Here is a 19,775-nt window from a genome sequence, read left to right on the forward strand (position 1 = left end):
TTCCCTAAGATGCCTGTACAATTACCACCAGTTTTATAAGAGTTCAACCAGATGGGTTGTTCAGTAAAATAGAGATTAGTTGTTCAATTTAAACCCTGCTTAGTAAAGTTATTAGACCTGGCGGAGTGATACTCACTAGCCTCAGTTGTGAGGAGGGCTAGGCGGGTCAGTGTGGGTTCGGTCAGCAACTGGAGAGGTCAACCATTCTCACCTCTCTCGAAATCAGCATTCCATCGGCTGGTTCCATAGTCAAGGTAAAAGTTGCTGAGTTTTGTTATAGGGAAATAATTCATTCGTGCCTCAGTAGGGAATATTAAAAGTTTTAGATAGTCATGTTGGGGAGTGTTAAGTCAGAGAGTGATTTTTATTAGTTTTTTTAGATTTGTATAAATAAATGATTAGATTGTTCCTCGGTATTTTATTATTTCCATGAATAACTTTGCATGTGTTGATATCCTTGCCATTTGGTATGTACCAGTCTGGGTTTATTTGCGTCGTAAGCCTAGGCCAGTTTAGGAGCTAATATATCCCCTTGTTTTCTGTAATTCACACACTTAACGTAAATTTATTTCTCCCTTTTCCAAGTAATTTGGGGATTAAGCCCCAAGGGCTGAATGATTGATTAATTGGTCACGTGGCTGTAGAATCTTAGTTGATCGAGCGGCTAAGACCACTTGGCGTGGAACTTGGCTGAGAGTTAGCTCTGGGGTCCCTTGGAATTAAGTTTAAGTACACATATGCACGGGCTAGGTAAAGGACAAAGTAGAACCAATACATATCCGCGTTACAATAATTTGAATAAATTTACACAGTGCAGCATGATGCTGTCACGTCGCCTGCTTTCTGAAGCAATATACAATCTGATGAATTCTATTCTGCTTTCTTTATAATTACAATATTTCTCTTTATGGTATCATGGATAATAGTTGGAGATGTGGCAAATTTTAATCCCACTAATCCCATTTACAGTATTCAAAATTATTGGCTCAACTAAAACTGGCAAGTGGAATAGAGGACAACAACATAGAATATATGACAAAGATATTATTATCTTTTGTTTGATTTATCAAATTAAGAATCAAACTTAACATTTCCTTTATTTTAACGATAACAAATCATTTTTCAAGTTACCTATGGATCTGTGAATGAGCGTACTGGCCGCTCCTATTTCAAGCCAAGAACATTTAGAAGTAATATTTATGAAATATTAGGTATTAATAAATGTTGATATTTGACTGAAGTCTTTCGAGTGCAACACACATCCCGACTTACCACAAGAAAGTTCGTCGGAGTTATCATCGCAGCCACGTCCGAAATCACATTGCCAATTCATGGGTATGCATCTAGAACCATCCAAGCAGCTGAATTCATCCTCAGCGCATGCACCTATGGAGAGAAACAAAATTATTGATACACACACTTTATCCAGCAATGCGTTGTTGTGGTTCAGCAACGCATGCACGTTGCTGAGCCACATCAACCCTTCCCTGTCTTTCAGTCCTCCCCACCATCCTCCACTCCCCTGTCCCCTCATCCTTCCCGCCATTCCCCACTCCCCATTCCCCTCGTCCTCTCCACAATCCCCCGCTCCTCCGTCCCCTCGTCCTCCCCAAAATTCCCCCATCCCCGTCCCCTCGTCCTCCTCACCATCCCCAATCCTCCACTCCGCTATCCCTTTGCCCTCCTCACCATTCCCCCCTCTCCTGTCCCCCCATACTCCCCACCATCCCCCAATATTGTCCCCTAGTCCTCCCCACCATTCTTCACTCCATCGACCGATGTGTTCCAAAATGATCTGATGTTCCCATCACTGAAAAATATGAACAGTTAAAAAAATCCAAATAAAAAAAACTAAAAATTTAAAAAAAACTATACACACGAAATGAACGGTATGGTAAACAACACAGCTCAATTCCAATGCATAGTTAAACAAAATAATTAAAACAAAATGAAAATAAATCAAAATCTATAAAAAGTTCATTTATCAATGCCATCAGACACATTGAAATGGAATCGTAACATATATAGAATAGCATGTGTTGCTTTTACGTACAAAAGATGACATTGTTTTTTTCCCCCCAAAATTGTTTTTACCTGTCACAGGTGTGGCATCTATATAGTAGGTATATAAAAACACACGTATATTCGAATGTAACGTTGTGTCAAAATTTCAAAGCAATCGACGAAGAGCTTTAAGAGATTACAGGGAGTGTTTCTTTTATGTGCAACAGATGGCGGTGTTTAAAAAAAAAATCATATTTTGACCTGTCACATGTGTGGCATGTATATAGTAGGTATATAAAAACATGCAGGTATTTGAATGCAACGTTGTGTCAAAATTCGAAAGCAATCGATAAAGATGTTTCAGAGATTTCCCACACATGAAAACTCATATGAAAAACACATTAAAGAAACATGTTTTTACCTGTCACAGAATAACATCTATATAGTAGGTATATCAAAACACGCTCATATGCGAATGGAACGTTGTGTAAAATTTTCAAAGCAATCGGTAAAGATCTTTCGGAGATTAGCAATTTTGAACAAACAAACATTTACATTTTTATTCATATAGATTCTATTTTACACTATAAAACCTACTTGCAGCCTTTGCAACATAATTTTTTTGTTCGTTATAAAACTCAACATTAATGGTGTACACAGTTTTTCACTATAAACACCGCTCACAAAAGAAAGGGCACATAATGATAACTACTCTGGCAATGAACTTTAATGCTGGACTATTTTGTGGACTACAGAATACTTGCTGGTTGGTAAACAAGCTACTGTTGTTACCATAAAAATCATTCCTAAGTAAAAACAGGCCATAAATCCAACACCAAGCAAATGTATTATTATCACAAAATTACTAAGTAACTAATGGTCAGGTTCACATCTTAGTCGGTAAGCTCTCTTTTGATAAGTTGCTGACGATTGCTTTCGTCGGCCGCTGATATTGCCAGGACGGATTTGTGTCTCACACTCTGGTAAATAATATTGTACACACTGTGAGGAATCCGTCAAGTGTAACCCACCCTTATTAGCCTTAGGAGATCAGAGCTTTAATTATTTGATTTGTTACCACACGAAGGCAATCTTTTAAATTTTATAAATATGGGATTTTTTTCTTAAGTACATCATTCTGGCACAAGGGGAAATCCATCAGTTGTTAGGATGGGTCAATGGCTCCTAGCAAACGATGGCTCATTTCCTGGGCCCTTCACAGGGTAGGATATGGGCGATCCTCGGATGGTCCTCGTTTTTCCACATTTGTATTCATTGCTGCTACAGGTTCTTTGGCTCTGACTATATTCTCATTCCTTTCATGATTACGAAAATTGTTTTTGGTGCTGCGTTCGTAAATTGGCTAATAACTCACTCGTTAATCTTACAAATTCAACTGAGTCTGGGACTCGACGAAGTTGCGTTCGAATTCTTGAAAAAGACATGCTTACTGCTGAAGTTTGTTCGTCATGACCGAGAATGATATTGTTACATAACTAGCGGATCATCAGGTCGTTAACAAGAAGATTATGACAATGTTGTTGAATAACGAGTGGCTGCGCCAGTCAATCTCAACAAAACCAGTTGGGCCCATTCCTCCTGTGACCACTCCTTGATATTGGCTACTTTTTCGAAATGTTCGAAGAATTTCTCTGCCTCTTCGGGCACAAACAGGGGAATATCCTTTTCCCTAACCATATTATCTGATGGGTGTGATACCTGGGTGGTGCTCTCTGGCAACCCATGTTCAATTCTTTATTCAGCTAAGGTTGTATTTGCTTCTATCTGCATTTGTTTGGTCCTCTCTTTCTTTCTCCACCTCTAGTATGGCTTTCTCTTTTTCTACCTCCAGTCTGGTTTCCTCTTTTCCATTTCCAGTCCGGTTTTCTCTTTTTCTTTCTCCTGTTCATTTTTCATCTGCAGTTCTAACTTCAACCTTTCCAGTTAGAACTGTCTCTCCTCACTCTGCATCTAGAGCTCTAACTGCAATCTTTCCAAGCTCCTATTCCGGTTACTCCTGCTACTGGGATGAAGTAGCGGCTATCTGCGGCTACTCTTACTACTCCTACTTGATTCCTGGGCTCTCACTTCATCCTGCCCATCATCCTTCTTTCCACTTTCAGCTCCTTTCTTGGCTCCCTGTTCTGTCGCTTCACTCTTGGCTCTGAGCTGCCTCCGGATCTCATCCTTCATCCCAGCCAATTTAGATGCCTTCACCCTGATGCCACATCTTTCCGCTGTTTCAACTGATCCCTGGTGCAACCTTCGAAGTCCTCAGGCCTGCCTGACTCCACAAATGCTTGCACCTTATCCATCGTGTCCTGTGAGTCTTCCCAAGAGAGAGAATATACACCTGCGGGCACAAAGTTTATTTCCACAAAGGGTGTATCAATCCACTCCCGGACAGGGTGTGGGTGTGTCAGTTCACTCTCCCGGACACAGGCCCCCAAATATTATAAGGTGTGTTGTACGTAGGGTGTGTACGTCCTTTCCATATAACCAACCAAAACCCATAGAGTGCTTGTACTTTCGTCAGGAGATCACCTTGTATGCTTCCTGCTCTTGGAGAGGGGCTCAGCGTCACACATTTAGGGGGTGCGGCTCCAACACTGGCCTCGTTGTCACGTGTACACACCCAATTCGAGCCGCTGTGACTTCCCACTCTCTCCTTGGTTCGTATGACCTCACTCTCCCTTTTTTTGAATTATAATTTTGTACCACCCTATCTACAGCTGTGGTTCTTTCTCTCTCTTTCTCTCCTACTTTCTGGGAAACCTCACTAGGACATGGGCAAACACCAGAAACTATATACATTTACTTAGACAGTGAACATGTAGAACATACATACAAGAATAATAATATGACTCCAACACTATGCTATTATAGTCAGGTTGCATTTAATCCCATCAGGACTCTATCAGCTGCTTATATCAAGTGGTAGCCCAACTCCTGGCTCGCCACTAATGCTACCAACCTCACTTAGTGGGTTAAATCTAGTAATACAATATAGCACTATCAGCCCTAGAATATATATAAATATACACAAGGAATCCAGCCTAAGGCTGCAACAACATAAACATCAATGTAAATATTCCTTGAATAAAACGTCCAATCACTCACCTTCCACTGCGTCATGCACGCTAATTGTCACGGACCTTGGTGCCATCTACAATCCTGGCGCCAAACTACAGCAGTTGACCCTCCCATTAAATGGAGTTCCCCATCGTTTAGTCTGCCTGGCTGAAAGGTGACAAGTAACCAGAGGCAGGCTAGGGAAGTGAATGAAGCCGGGAAAGTGGAAGATGTAGGTCGACCTGAAGGTGCTAGCAAGTTGGGCTGGACAAGCACTGTGGACTTTACCTCTGGAAGGACTAGCCAAGTGGGCTGGTCGAGCGCTGTGGACTTTACTCCTGGATGGACTAGCCAAGTGGGCTGGTCAAACACTGTTGACTTTACTCCTGGAAAGACTGGCCAAGTGGGCTGGTCGAACGCTGTGGTTGAGCGCAATAGACTTCACTCCCAGAGGTGCTAGCCAGTGAGACTAGATGGACGCTTCGGTTGAGTAGACTACGTTTCTGGAAGGTAACAGCCAGTGGGGCTGGTCAGGCGTTGCCGACTATGTTGCTTGAGCGTTCCAACGGGTGCGCAACAAAGACCTCATCAGAGGCACCTTGTGGTCGTCATCCGTGAAGCAGGCTAGCGTAAGGGCTAGCAACGCCAATCCGGTTGACATCGCATAGACTTGTAAATATTATAATGATGATGGGAAAATAATAACGGGTTATTTAAGTGTTCTTTCACTTTTACCTTTAAACATTACACAATATTCCCACCAAGATTAGGTTACTCTGAACTTGAGTAGGATCATAGAGATTATGAAGAACCCGGTTACGAAGGGTTCGTAACACTAATGACACTCGAACACTATCAACCCTCTATCAGTGGACATTAAGAACCTCCTGTCTACATCTAGAGATCCAATACCAAGAATGTCACCAGTTTCCTCCACAATTATCTACCATGATCCTCTACAGCTCTTCCAGGCTGCTGCACCATGAAGTTTTCCCTGAACAGCAATGATGCTTCACCACTGATATCACAGAAGTCCGTGAAACTTCACTCCACTGCTTCTCCTCTCACAGCTTGAGGTCCAATTCCTCAGTATAGGACTGCTCTTCCACAGAGCTCAGTATTTCTTCAATAGCCTTGGAGTTCCATCCACAGACTCCTCTGACCTCGAAGTTCTCTCAGGAATTCCTTCTCCAGACAAACCTGCAACCCATTGACACGCCATAAAGATCTTCCTCTACAAACATATAAGTAAAATAAACTGCACAATAAATGTCTCCGCTCGACATCCCTCTGATTCCCACCTGCCATAAGGTGACTCCCCCCACGCCCGGGCAAGTCCATTCTCCACCCTCCCGAGGTGGTCCACCTGAGACTGCCAGCCACTGGGCCCAGTTAGTTACCTCCAAGCTTTCGGCGGGAGAGGATGTGCTGCTCCTCTCCTCAGTTGGTTCCCTCATCTCTATTCTCTTATTTAGGCTTTCTGCCTTAATAAAATATGCCTAATATAGCAATAGACACTTCCTATGGTCGCTGGGTACACGACCACCATAGGCAATCACTGTCAACAGGTTTAAAATGGCTTACCACAGAATTTGGTCCGCTCGTGGCATTCATTGTCTGAGCGGTCACCACCAGATCACTCTAAGCTGCCAACAAAACAGCTTTAAAGACTGCTCCACACTCTCCCTGCAGTCCGTGACTTGAGCTGACACGTCCACAGACTTATTCCACAAGCGAGACGTCTGTCCACTTCCTTCTTCTTGAATGTATATCACTCAGGGGTTCTTCTTCAACAGGGGCTCAAACGGAGTACAACCTCCCCTCACAATTTCTGCAGCTCAAGTAAGGTCAAACCCCTCTGAAGCGAGCCTCACACCTCACGCAAATTCTCCACATCTCATGTCAAGTCATTTATTTATATTCTTATTCACTGCCCATACTTTTAATCTAGTCGTCAAATTTAATCAAGTGTTTACTATATGTATTTCCAGGTCTATATTTCTCTGACCTCTTAGTTAGGTTAGGCCTGGCCTGGCAGAATAACTCTCAGGGGGAGACTCGTTTTTCAGCTACCTGGGATCATAACACCTGACATAACCACCTAGGCGTATGAGGGATTGTACTACTGTATATTCTCGGAGTCCTCTACTTATCATGAACCCTGACAAGTTTAATTTCACCTGTGTGATTGGTTTTAATTTAAGTGACTCTGCCGCTCTCTGAGTTATGAAATTTTTTGGGGTCCCTAGTCGAATAGGCCACGAATGGTGATCTTGGTCCTTATATTCTTGACTTGGAGTTGGGCAGTGGACAATATTGCATTTACTTGAAATGCTGGTTATTGTATGATGTAAACTTCTCACACCTTGCAACACTAAACTTGTTTGAGACTTCTATCTCTTACCTTGTGATTTGTATAATTTGATTTAATAAATTTGCACAGTGCAGCATGATGCTGTCCCCTTCTACACCTATTGCATGTGCTCAGTGGGGTCTTACAGCTTTTAGTATTATGTGTTTGAGACACCTGGTACATTGTGTAACTGTTTGAGTCGTCTGACTCGGATGTCTCTACTAGAATAATTTATACATTTATATAAAGAATGTTTTTGTTGACAAAACAAACACAACCCCCAGCCTACAGCATGCTTAAGGTTCACCGGTTTAGGTGAAACATTGTCTACAGGTTTTGAACGCTCTGTTGTTTGTATGTATTTATTAGTTTATTTTTTGTGAGTACTTGTTGTACTCTTGAGAGTAGTTATTGGGTTCTTGGGTGCACTTATTGAGCTCTTGGGAGTATATATAGTACTCTTAGGTCTCACTGATAAATCAGTGTTTGACCTGTTAGTATTACCTTGATTATTAGTACCCTTATTACCTAACGACTGGGCCACTTTAGGAGATTCAGTTAAGGAATTTAATGTGGTATAATTTCTGTTGATTCAGGGGTGGCATTAAGTGCCTATACAGGCGATGAGTCACAATAACGTGGCTGAAGAATGTTGACCAATCCACGCACTAGAAAATGAGGGACGACGACGTTTCGGTCCGTCCTGGACCATTTTCAAGTCGATTAAGTGCCTAGTTTGCTTGTCTATTATTTACTGTAATACGCAAACCTGTTAATATATCTTGCATTGCCAGGACAGTATTATTCTGATATGAATATAATTCATTTAGCACCTCGCTAGACAATTTTCTTTGGATGATAATTTTAGTCATCCACTCAGCAGTGGGTTGATCCACTTCAATGCTGAAGGATTTTAACAGTGACTCGAGTTTTAAAATAAATGTTTGCAAGGAGTCAACTGATAAGTCCTAAAGTTGAGATAAGTCCAATAGTTGATGTACAAGATTTATGATACCTTTCTCATTCTCAGCACTTTCTCTAAAGAGCTGGATAGCTTGATTGATGCAAACACATTCGGCATTACCTCTGGAGGCGCCTGATAGCTGAGTGGACAGCGCTTCGGATTCGTAGTCCTAAGATTCCGGTTTCGATCCCCAGTGGAGGCGGATGCAAATGGGCAAAAAGTTTCTTTCACACTGATGCCCGTGTTACCTAGTAGTAAATAGGTACCTGGGAGTTTGACAGCTGCTTCCTGTGGATGTGTATCTAAAAGGAGGCCTGGTCTAGGACCGGGCCGCAGGGACGTGAAGCCCCGAAATCACTTTAAGATAACCTCAAAATAGGACACTGGTTTGAGTGATTAAGACTATCACTAACTTGGTTTAAGGCTTCTTGCCTAGCCTCAGTTGAATTTCAGCTGCAGCTTTTAATACAACTTCAGCTTTCATTTCAGCTTCAGCTGCATCTTCATCCCCTGTTTCAGCTTCACTTGTTTCTCCAGATTCTTCTGGGAAGCTTGTCAATTCAGTAGCCTCATGGATTGAATTCTCAGAATCCATGGAATATATGGATATAATATCTGAAAACTGGTAAGATCCTGTTAATGAGTCATTGGGTGAAATTGTATTAGAGGAGACTGTAGAAAATGAATGTTTAACTTCAATTATTGAACCTGTGTAAGGGTCAGACTTGATTAGAGGAATATCCTCATCTTGAGGTAGCTCATTTATTTCATCTGATGAGCTTGTTGCTTGCTGTAGTATGGGTATACTGTAAGGATGTTCTAATCCAACAGGAACATTTTCTGTTGCAAGCATCTTATTATAGTAATTTAATCTGGCCTGAATTTAGTCTTCATAGTTAACTACGTCAGATATGATTAGATCTATTTCGTCTAGGTCAGTATTACTGACTTGGAGTGCACCTATGTACAACACAATCAATTCTTGTTCCTGTTTGAATTTCTGGTTAGCTATTGTTGCTGAGAATTCCAACGATATGAGATCAAGTGGGGCTACTTCTACCCAGCCGTCACATTTGTTGATCACCCTTGTCAAGTGACTTTGAAGGCATTTCAAAATTCTTCCAGTTTTTTCTGGTGTAGCCATGTTGGCTATGGTTTGAAGCCTTATAGGGCTTATATAGCTAATTATAGACAGCTAAGATACTTGCTCATATATGTGGAGCAGGTACGGTTATTAATAGCCTAATATTTGATTTCTTGGTTAGGCTGACTGTAATTTATCTCATATAGAAGTTAGCTTACCTACCTAATGGTAAATAGCTATGATTTGAGTGATTCTTTAATGCCACTACGGTTGTACGTCCAGTTAGCTCTTCTTTATCACCATCAGTTGGTATAGTGACACCTAGTAACACTCAAAGATGTACAGTAACTATGTAATAAAATATAAATACACAATTGTGTGAAATAATAAATTCACCCTACTTAAGGTTTGCACAACATTAAATAGTAATGAACAGTATTGTCTAACCCAATACTAGTTAGAAATCCACTGAACTGTGCAAAGCGCCTGCAGGTCCTCGACTTTGGGAGGGGGTTGCACAAAGCGCCTCCGGGTATTTTTAGTTTTAGCGTATGATTCAACACTCCCGAGGCTACATGGGGTTCACATCAGCTTTCCCAAGACTCTTGTAAACAGGCGTCATTTAAAAAAATCGTCGGCAACATTCTCGTGTGTGCGAATCTCAATACTGAGTGAGCAACCAACGTTGGCGCACGTAGCATTAGCTCACAGCACGGCTGTTAAGCTTGTGGCCACAGCATCGCCTAATAATGTCAAATATATAAATAACTGGTATTATTTAGCCATGATAGTAATACAGAAAAGCCTGAGTGTGATAATGACTGTGTACAATGTTCAAATATCAGTGAATCAATGCTGTTCACGATGTTCACAGCGCTAGCCACAGCACCACAGCATTATTTCGTCCATCTAGGAATCTTCAAACGACTTCATATGTTACTTTACAAAATAAACTTGCGGTCATTTATTCATTTACAAGATTTAGTGACCAGGATTGTGATAATAGCAGGATTGTGGTGATAAGTAGCGCTGTGCCTAGTATTGTGGGAGGAGGGAGGGAGGGAGGGAATCCAGATAGCATCACTGTGTGTAGCAGCCACTCTTGTTTTGCTCACCATACAAGCTCAGTGGTTTGCTATGGTGAACACACATGTACATGGGTATATACAATGTGTGTATATACTCTTGTACATATGTGCGTAGCATTGTGGGAGGAGGAATTTTGGTGAGAGAAGGTCGAGGTAGCATCACTGTGTGTGGCAGCCACTCTTGTTTTGCACACCATACTTGCCTAATGGTTCGCTATGGTGAACACATATGTACGTGGGTATATACAATGTGTGTATATATACCCTTGTACATATGTGCGTAGTATTGTGGGAGGAGGAATTCATGCTGGACATCTGCCTACAATCCTGCCTCCCAGACTCCATGCCATTCTGTCAACCTGCCTGCCATTTTGCAAACCTATCAGCCTGATTGTCATTCGACTTCACCTCCTGCTTTCTGGCCATTCTGCAAGCCTGTCTTCCTTCCTGATGGCCTGCCTTCCAGATCGCTTGACTCTATGTCTGCCTTTCTGTCTCCCTGCCTACCATCTTGCCTTCATGTCAGACTGACTGCCTGCTTGCCTATTTTCTTGAATGTCGGGCTAGTTTTCTGACTAACTTGCGTGGGGGCGACTGCTGGTGTGGGTGGAGTTGTACAATTTATTTAGATACTTCGTAATACAGGTGTTCACTTCTCTGTTTATCCATAGTTTACTGGGGCTTGCACCATACTCTCCAATTCTTTGTGCGCTAGGTTCAGTTTGTGCAGTGGGTGAGAGGTCTAAGTGTGTATGAGTTCATCACACTTGTCTTGTATCAGTAGCGTCACTCACTGAGGCCATCCACACACACACACACCCATGATTGTTGGTGTCGTGTAGACGTCAGTAGTGAAGGTGGCGTCTCTGGTCTTGACGTATACGTCGAGGAGAGGGAATGCACAGTCGATACGAAGTTCATGTGTGAATTGGAGTACTGAGGACTCTGTAAAAATTGAAAGACTCATGGATCACAACCGCATGGAATGTAAAGTGGGACAAATGGATAAATTTTACTTACTCATGTGTATCATGTAAATGGAAATTTGAAACCAAAATGCTCCGTAATCCCAAATGTCAAAGTTAATGAGTTTTTTCAGGGTGGTTAATCGAATACAGTAATACATAGTTTGAAAGTGAAGAGGCTACAGGCATTATAGTCTTGAAGACTATACATTCTCATATATAATGTATACGAGAATTAGAGACCTACAAGTGAGTTTATTGTTTAACGTTAATTATCATTTCAACAGGGAATTTCCATCAGCACACTGGGATTTGAATTTTAGATTAATTAAGGTCTTCCTTAATTGCACAATAAAGTTATGTAGACATTTAAGAAGTGTGAACAGATCACTACCAGTGTTTGGTTGATGTTATACTATATAGCCAGCATTTGAGTAAGAATATATAATTATGTTGACCAAACCACACACTAGAAATTGAAGGGACGACAACGTTTCGGTCCGGCCTGGACCATTATCAGGTACATTCACTTCCTTTCCTACCATCCTCCTTCTCTTCAGAAAAATATTCTTGTTTCTCTTCCTCCGCGCTCTACGCATCAGCGACCCTCAGGTTCTTGATTCTGAAATTTCCTGTATCTACAAATCTTTCTCTCGCTTTGGTTACCCGTTATATTTTATGAACTGTGTCTATTCTCAAGCTAAACGAAATTTTTTTCATCCTAAACCTACTTCCAACACAATTAGCACTGCTCTGCCTTCCCTTCATTTCTGAACTCAAAACTCCTACTAATACCTTTCGTCCTCTTGACATAAAGCTCGCCTTTCGACAAACTAACACTCTTCGTAGCAATCTAGTTCACATTTCTCCTTCTGCTTCTAATGCTGTTGGTGTCTACTCTATTCGCTGTTCGTCTTGTCCTCTCCAATACTTTGGTGAAACTGGCCGAACACTAAATGACAGACAAAAGGAACACAAAAGAAGAGTTAAGTCCACAAACACAAACAATGCTCTCTTCTGTCATGTTAGAGATCCTAATCATCCTATTCATTGGTCTTCCTCTAAAATATTCTTTCCTACCTCTACACAGACGCCGTTTTGTCGAATCGGCTCTGATACACAACCTAGTCCTGGAATTGTTGCTGTTGACTCTTCCCTTTTATAGTATGTACTCAAAAGGTCTACACTTTCTAACAAACGTGACCTAACATAATCCTACCCTTCCTTTTATCTTTGTTTTTCTTTCTCTTATTTTCTCTTACGATCCCTTTCTTATTCCTATTATTACACCTTACCTTCCGTACCTTTTGCCTTGTTCTTATCTTCCTCTAAGATTTCCATCTCCTCATTTCTCTCTTGCCTACATAATGCCCTTGCCTCCCGCGTCTCATCCCAATCGACTTGATACAGGTCCAGGACGGACCGAAACGTCGTCGTCTCTTAAATTTCTAGTGAGTGGTTTGGTCAACATTTTTCAGCCACGTTATTATGACTCATCATCTGAATATATAATTATACATGAATAAATGGATCCAGATAATATGTGCATAGAGATAGAGATGTTATACTCACCTGACAATCACTATAACGTCGGACTGCAGGTCAAAGTCACAACTTGAGGATTCCTGAGGTGGCTTTCTGCCTCTTTAACTCAAACATCAATACTTAGTCAGTAATGATTATAAATTATCAGGTGAAGAGCATTGTAGTTGCATAAGTATATCAAGTTAATATTAAGGAGAGAGGTAAAGTGTTCAGGCAATCCCTCTTATACCGACCCAATAACAGGGATTTAAGCATCCATATGATGCAGACGAAGGGCTGCTCACTGCTCCAGCCCGTTCTCCCATACGTTTCTAACGTACTAAACTGATGAACTAAATTACCTGAAATTACCCTACACGAGGACCCACTAACAGAAAACAGAGTACAAACATTTTGCGAGCCGCTACAATTTATAATGCTTCAGTTTTTGGCCTAAGTAACTCTATATCAAAATCCGATATAATTTTGGAGCAGCAAGCAACCCATTCCTTAACATTTTCTATGTTTACACATTTATTAGTGGTCATACTTATTAATAATTATCTTGATAACATAATTCTTTATAGTTTGATGAAATATTTAATGTGCACATAATTGTGATTATTGTGTAGCATTGAATTGTGTCAAATGTGGAAAGATAAGACTTTCAAATTTCATATAATACAAATCGTGTTTGTCGTGATTCAATTGTTGACTCTATTTTATTAACTAGGCTATCGTTCTGGTGTTAAAATATCCAAATTCAAGATATTGTATTGTGTTGATATTATCTAATTGTAAAGCTTACTCTACCTGTTATTTCTCCCTACCATGTGGAAAAATCTTTCCCTCATTAGAAACTCATAGAAAGAGTTTACAAGATTTTTGTCACTTACGCAGTTTCTCAAATTTTTATTGACAATAATTTTTTTATTACTTTATAGAAAACAAAATATTTTCATCTTATATTGTAACCCATTTATTGAATACTTGACTCTAAAACAATCATTTAACTTAAAGGTAAAAAGGGTAGTTAATTGTTAAGTATTTACCCAGTAGTACATGTTCTATATCCACTACATATATAGACAAACTGACTTTTAACTCTGGGAGACAGTAAAGTTGCTAGCTTTCTCACTCCGTGTAGCCAAGTATATTTTAACATACACGTGTAGCTAAAATAACAGGTAACATAGCATGTATTATATATACCTAATAACAATGAAACATCTCCAGGTATGTAGTATATTGTCACCCACGAAAAACACGTTACAAAGTATAATATTTCTGAAATCAGTGGTATACATCCGTCCCTTTAAACCACAGCTGGAAATGTAGCAGAATTGCACCTTCAGCTGGTGTAGGAAATTTCATGACAACTCTCTGTCGACCATTAAATTAAAGCTATATGGACATAGGGCACCTCTGTTCAAATACATTATAACTCTTTAGGTATGGTAACTATGCTTGCAAACTGCTTATGATCTATTACACTAATTTCTGTGAATCACAAGAAAAACTACAACCTAATGCATGAAGCATATCAAGACATTAGCCTAGTTTCTTGATACGATACGTTATTTCATAGACATATAACAGGATTTGTATGTTATTCCAAATTAGGCTAACATTTCAAAATGCTGCCAGCACAAATAAAAATTAACTAAAACATTCAACTCCCCATGCAAACTTAACACATTACATGCCTACTAGTCACTTTGCATATTGTGACTGTTTACTTAATTAATCATAAACCTTCATTTGCATACTTAACATGCAACATGTGCTTTTGTAAGTAATCTGTTCTCATCTGGTGTGCAATTTCACCTACGTTAATTAACCTTTGTTATTTTAAATTATGAAGAACAGCCTTGTTCATAACATGATAACACATACCTTGACGAGTTGGATAAGTTGAGGACAGAGTAGATGGAAACAGGTAGGCAGTTGTCAGGTCAGCAGGTGATGGAACAGCAGGTGATAGGTCAGCAGGTGATGAGTCTCCAGATGATGGATCAGCAGGTGATGAGTCAGCAGATGCTGAATCTATTAGTATTTGGTCAACTCGTGCTGGAGTAGTTGATGCTGTATCAGCAGGTGCCATGTCAGCAGGTAGAGTGTCAGTAGATAACGTTTCAACCGGCAGGATATCAGCAAGCACCGTGCCAACAGGCATAGTGTTAGTAGGAACCATGTCAACAAATACCATGTCAACAGTCACCATGTCAGCAGATACTGTGCCATCACGCATCATATTAACAGGCACGGTGTCAGCAAGTAGGGTGTCAGCAGGGGCCTGAAGAGGCAGGGTATCAGCAGCCGGTAGAGCCAGGGTGTCAGCAGGGGCCGGGAGACGCAGGGTGTCAGCAGGGGCCGGAAGACGCAGGGTGTCAGCAGGGACCGGGAGAGGCAGGGAGTCAGCAGGGGCCGGGAGACGCCGGGTGTCAGCAGGGGCCGGGAGAGGCAGGGAGTCAGCAGGGGCCGGGAGACGTCGGGTGTCAGCAGGGGCCGGGAGACGCAGGGTGTCAGCAGGTGCCGGGAGAGGCAGGGAGTCAGCAGGGGCCGGGAGAGGCAGGGTGTCAGCAGGGGCCGGGAGAGGCAGGGTGTCAGCAGGGGCCTGGAGAGGCAGGGTGTCAGCAGGGGCCGGGAGAGGCAGGGTGTCAGCAGGGGCCGGGAGAGCCAAGGTGTCAGCAGGGGCCGGGAGAGGCAGGGTGTCAGCAGGGGCCGGGAGAGCCAGGGTGTGGACATGAGACACCGTAGCAGCCATCACAATAAACAGCCGCAACACTGCAGAAGTCGTCACCAAACTCTGCCTCTTCCTCGCCCTGTTAATCCTGACTTTCTTGTTGTGATGTTTCCTGTGGCCATTGTGGTGGTGGTGATGACTCATCTTTGGCTCTGGCCACAACTGCTGCTGCTGTAGAGTACTTATGGATGTGCAGCTTCTTCCTGTGTTGCTGCTGCTGTTCTCAGGCACTGCTCTGTCGCTTGGTCTTGCTACAGCTGCTGTACTCTTCAGATACTGCTGTTGCTCTTAACAATGTTTTCACTGTAAAAGAAAAAAGAGATAAAATATTACAATTAAAATCCAATTTGTATATCAATTAAAAATGCATAACGTATTACAATACAATAAGTTATGCATTTTATTAGTCTTTATTTCTGGGATAATTTGAACCTTTCTTTGAATCAAGTTCCACTTTGTACCATGACCATCCATAAATAGTAGTTTTGCCTCATGATCATCCCAGCCTGTCTGGCGAGAACATCTTTGTGCCGTGACCATCCAAACCTGCCTGGCGAGTACATCTTTGTGCCGTGACCATCCAAACCTGCCTGGCGAGAACATCTTTGTGCCGTGACCATCCAAACCTGCCTGGCGAGTACATCTTTGTGCCGTGACCATCCAAACCTGCCTGGCGAGAACATCTTTGTGCCGTGACCATCCAAACCTGCCTGGCGAGAACATCTTTGTGCCGTGACCATCCAAACCTGCCTGGCGAGAACATCTTTATGCCGTGACCATCCAAACCTGCCTGGCGAGAACATCTTTGTGCCGTGACCATCCAAACCTGCTGGCGAGAACATCTTTATGCCGTGACCATCCAAACCTGCCTGGCGAGAACATCTTTGGTGCCGTGACCATCCAAACCCCCCCACCATCCAACCTGCCTGGCGAGAACATCTTTATGCCGTGACCATCCAAACCTGCCTGGCGAGAACATCTTTGTGCCGTGACCATCCAAACCTGCCTGGCGAGAACATCTTTATGCCGTGACCATCCAAACCTGCCTGGCGAGAACATCTTTGTGCCGTGACCATCCAAACCTGCCTGGCGAGTACATCTTTGTGCCGTGACCATCCAAACCTGCCTGGCGAGTACATCTTTGTGCCGTGACCATCCAAACCTGCCTGGCGAGAACATCTTTATGCCGTGACCATCCAAACCTGCCTGGCGAGAACATCTTTGTGCCGTGACCATCCAAACCTGCCTGGCGAGAACATCTTTATGCCGTGACCATCCAAACCTGCCTGGCGAGTACATCTTTGTGCCGTGACCATCCAAACCTGCCTGGCGAGTACATCTTTGTGCCGTGACCATCCAAACCTGCCTGGCGAGTACATCTTTGTGCCGTGACCATCCAAACCTGCCTGGCGAGTACATCTTTGTGCCGTGACCATCCAAACCTGCCTGGCGAGTACATCTTTGTGCCGTGACCATCCAAACCTGCCTGGCGAGTACATCTTTGTGCCGTGACCATCCAAACCTGCCTGGCGAGTACATCTTTGTGCCGTGACCATCCAAACCTGCCTGGCGAGTACATCTTTATGCCGTGACCATCCAAACCTGCCTGGCGAGAACATCTTTATGCCGTGACCATCCAAACCTGCCTGACGGGTACATCTTTGTGCCGTGACCATCCAAACCTGCCTGGCGAGAACATCTTTGTGCCGTGACCATCCAAACCTGCCTGGCGAGTACATCTTTATGCCGTGACCATCCAAACCTGCCTGGCGAGTACATCTTTATGCCGTGACCATCCAAACCTAACTGGCGAGTACATCTTTATGCCGTGACCATCCAAACCTGCCTGGCGAGTACATCTTTATGCCGTGACCATCCAAACCTGCCTGGCGAGTACATCTTTATGCCGTGACCAATATGATCTTAGAGAGTATACCAACTGTTTTAGAAATCTTTTTAGTTATGTGTTATATGTGGGTGCTGAAGATGAGTCTCTTGTCTAGGTATAGGTCAAGGAACTTTCCATCATTTTTATTGCTAATGTTTACATTATCTATCTGAAGCTGAATTGCATTTGTTGATTTACTTCCAAATAAGATGTAGTAGGTCTTTTTTATGTTTAGTGTGAGTTTGTTGGTTAACATTCATAAGTGGACTTTATTTAATTCATTGTTTACAACATTATTTAATATGAGTTGGTTGGGGTCAGAGTAGATGAGAGTAGTATCATCAGCAAACAAAATAGGTTTTAGCATGTTATAGACATTAGGCTGATCATTGATGTATATAAGAAACAGGAGCGGTCCTTGGATGCTGCCTTGTGGCACCCATACGGTTAGTGGTAGAGTAAGAGAGGTTATATCATTGACGGCTATATATTGGTGTCTGTCACTAAGATAGGATTGGATATAGTTCAGGGCAAGGCCAAGGATTCCATAATGGTGGAGTTTAAGTAAGAGGTAGTTATGGTTAACAGTATCAAAAGCCTTTCTCAGGTCAATGAAGAGTCCAATTGGAAACTCACTTTTGTCAAGGGCTGAGTAGAATAAGTCAAGCAGACTAACAATTGCATCATTGGTACTCTATTGGGAGCGGAAGCCAAAATGCCAGGGACTTAGTGTATTGAATTTTACGAGATAGGAGTAGATCTGTTTGTAAACACTTTTTTCAAATATTTTGGATAATAAAGGAAGATTTGACATGGGTCTGTAATTATTTATGTCTACCGTGTTACCTATTTTATAAACTGGCGTTACTCTTGCTTTTTTAAGGATATCAGGGAAGGTATGACACTCTAGAGATTTATTGAACAGCTAAGTTATGGGTGGTGCAAGGGCATGGGAGGCACTCTTGTATACCATCGTTGGTATTTCACTAATGTTCCCAGCTTTGTTTTTAGTGAGTGAATGATGGACATAACATCTGTAGTACTGATCGGTGAGAGGAGAAGAGAGTTTAGATAGCTGCCTGAAAGATATGTGGTAACATGTGTCTGGGTCTGTGGGATTTTTCGGGCAAGGTTAACACCAATCGATGAAAAGAAGCTATTAAATTCTTTTGTTATTTCAAGGTCTGTTTCAGGTGTATAACCATCCTTGGAGATTTTTATCTTGTTATGTGAATGTTGTTTATCTCCTGGAATGTTAGAGATGGCTCTCCATGTGCTTTTCATGTTGCCTTTTGCTTCTTTGAATCTATTCTCATAAGAGTAACGCTTTGCTCTTCTTATTATACTGGTAAGCACTGACGAGTACTTCTCCAAGATGACCTAGACAGACTGAACGAATGGTCCAACAAATGGCTGTTAAAGTTCAACCCGAGTAAATGCAAAGTAATGAAACTAGGCGGTGGAAACCGGAGGCCAGACACAGGATACAGAATAGGAGATGAAGCAGTTAATGAAACGGACAGAGAGAAAGATCTATGAGTCGATATCACACGAAACCTGTCTCCTGAAGTCCACATAAAAAGAATTACGTCTGTGGCATATGCGAGGCTGGCTAACATCAGAACAGCCTTCTGGAACCTGTGTAAGGAATCATTCAGAATCTTGTATACCACATATGTAAGACCAATCCTGGAGTATGCGGCCCCAGCATGGAGCCCGTACCTAGTCAAGCACAAGACGAAGCTGGAAAAGGTTCAAAGGTATGCCACTAGACAAGTCCCAGAATTAAGAGTCATGAGTTACGAGGAAAGGCTGCAGGAAAGGCACCTCAAGACACTGGAAGACAGAAGAGTAAGGGGGAGACATGATCACTACCTATAAAATCCTTAGGGGAATCGACCGGGTAGACAAGGATAAACTATTCAACACGGGTGGTACGTGAACAAGGGGGCACAGGTGGAAACTGGGTATCCACATGAGCCACTGGGATATTAGAAAGAACTTTTTCAGTGTCAGAGTAGTTAACAGATGGAATGCATTAGGCAGTTTTTTTATTTTTGTTTTTTGCAGGGATATTCCTGCGCGGG

At 42.2% G+C, this 19,775-nt stretch overlaps 1 protein-coding gene across 1 annotated transcript; it reads right to left on the bottom strand.

Moving 5' to 3' along the window:
• Window positions 1–1,002: 1,002 nt before the first annotated feature.
• Window positions 1,003–15,340, bottom strand: LOC123752445 (peroxisome proliferator-activated receptor gamma coactivator-related protein 1-like). The gene is made up of 2 exons (XM_069317205.1): window positions 14,951–15,340; window positions 1,003–1,386 (listed from the first exon to the last, which is right to left on the bottom strand). Exons 1-2 carry the CDS (start codon window positions 15,306–15,308, stop codon window positions 1,208–1,210), a joined length of 537 nt encoding a protein of 178 aa, XP_069173306.1. The 5' UTR covers window positions 15,309–15,340; the 3' UTR covers window positions 1,003–1,207.
• Window positions 15,341–19,775: the final 4,435 nt, after the last annotated feature.

This window comes from Procambarus clarkii, chromosome 87 (genome assembly GCF_040958095.1).
Source record: "Procambarus clarkii isolate CNS0578487 chromosome 87, FALCON_Pclarkii_2.0, whole genome shotgun sequence".
NCBI classification, from domain to species: Eukaryota; Metazoa; Arthropoda; class Malacostraca; order Decapoda; family Cambaridae; genus Procambarus; species Procambarus clarkii.

Excerpts from the sequence above, each read along its gene's own strand:
- LOC123752445 (XM_069317205.1), bottom strand. The coding sequence starts at position 15,308 with ATGATGCGTGATGGCACAGTATCTGCTGACATGGTGACTGTTGACATG. Across the intron at positions 1,387-14,950 it reads AACTTATCCAACTCGTCAAG|GTGCATGCGCTGAGGATGAA; the intron begins GTATGTGTTATC and ends TTCTCTCCATAG.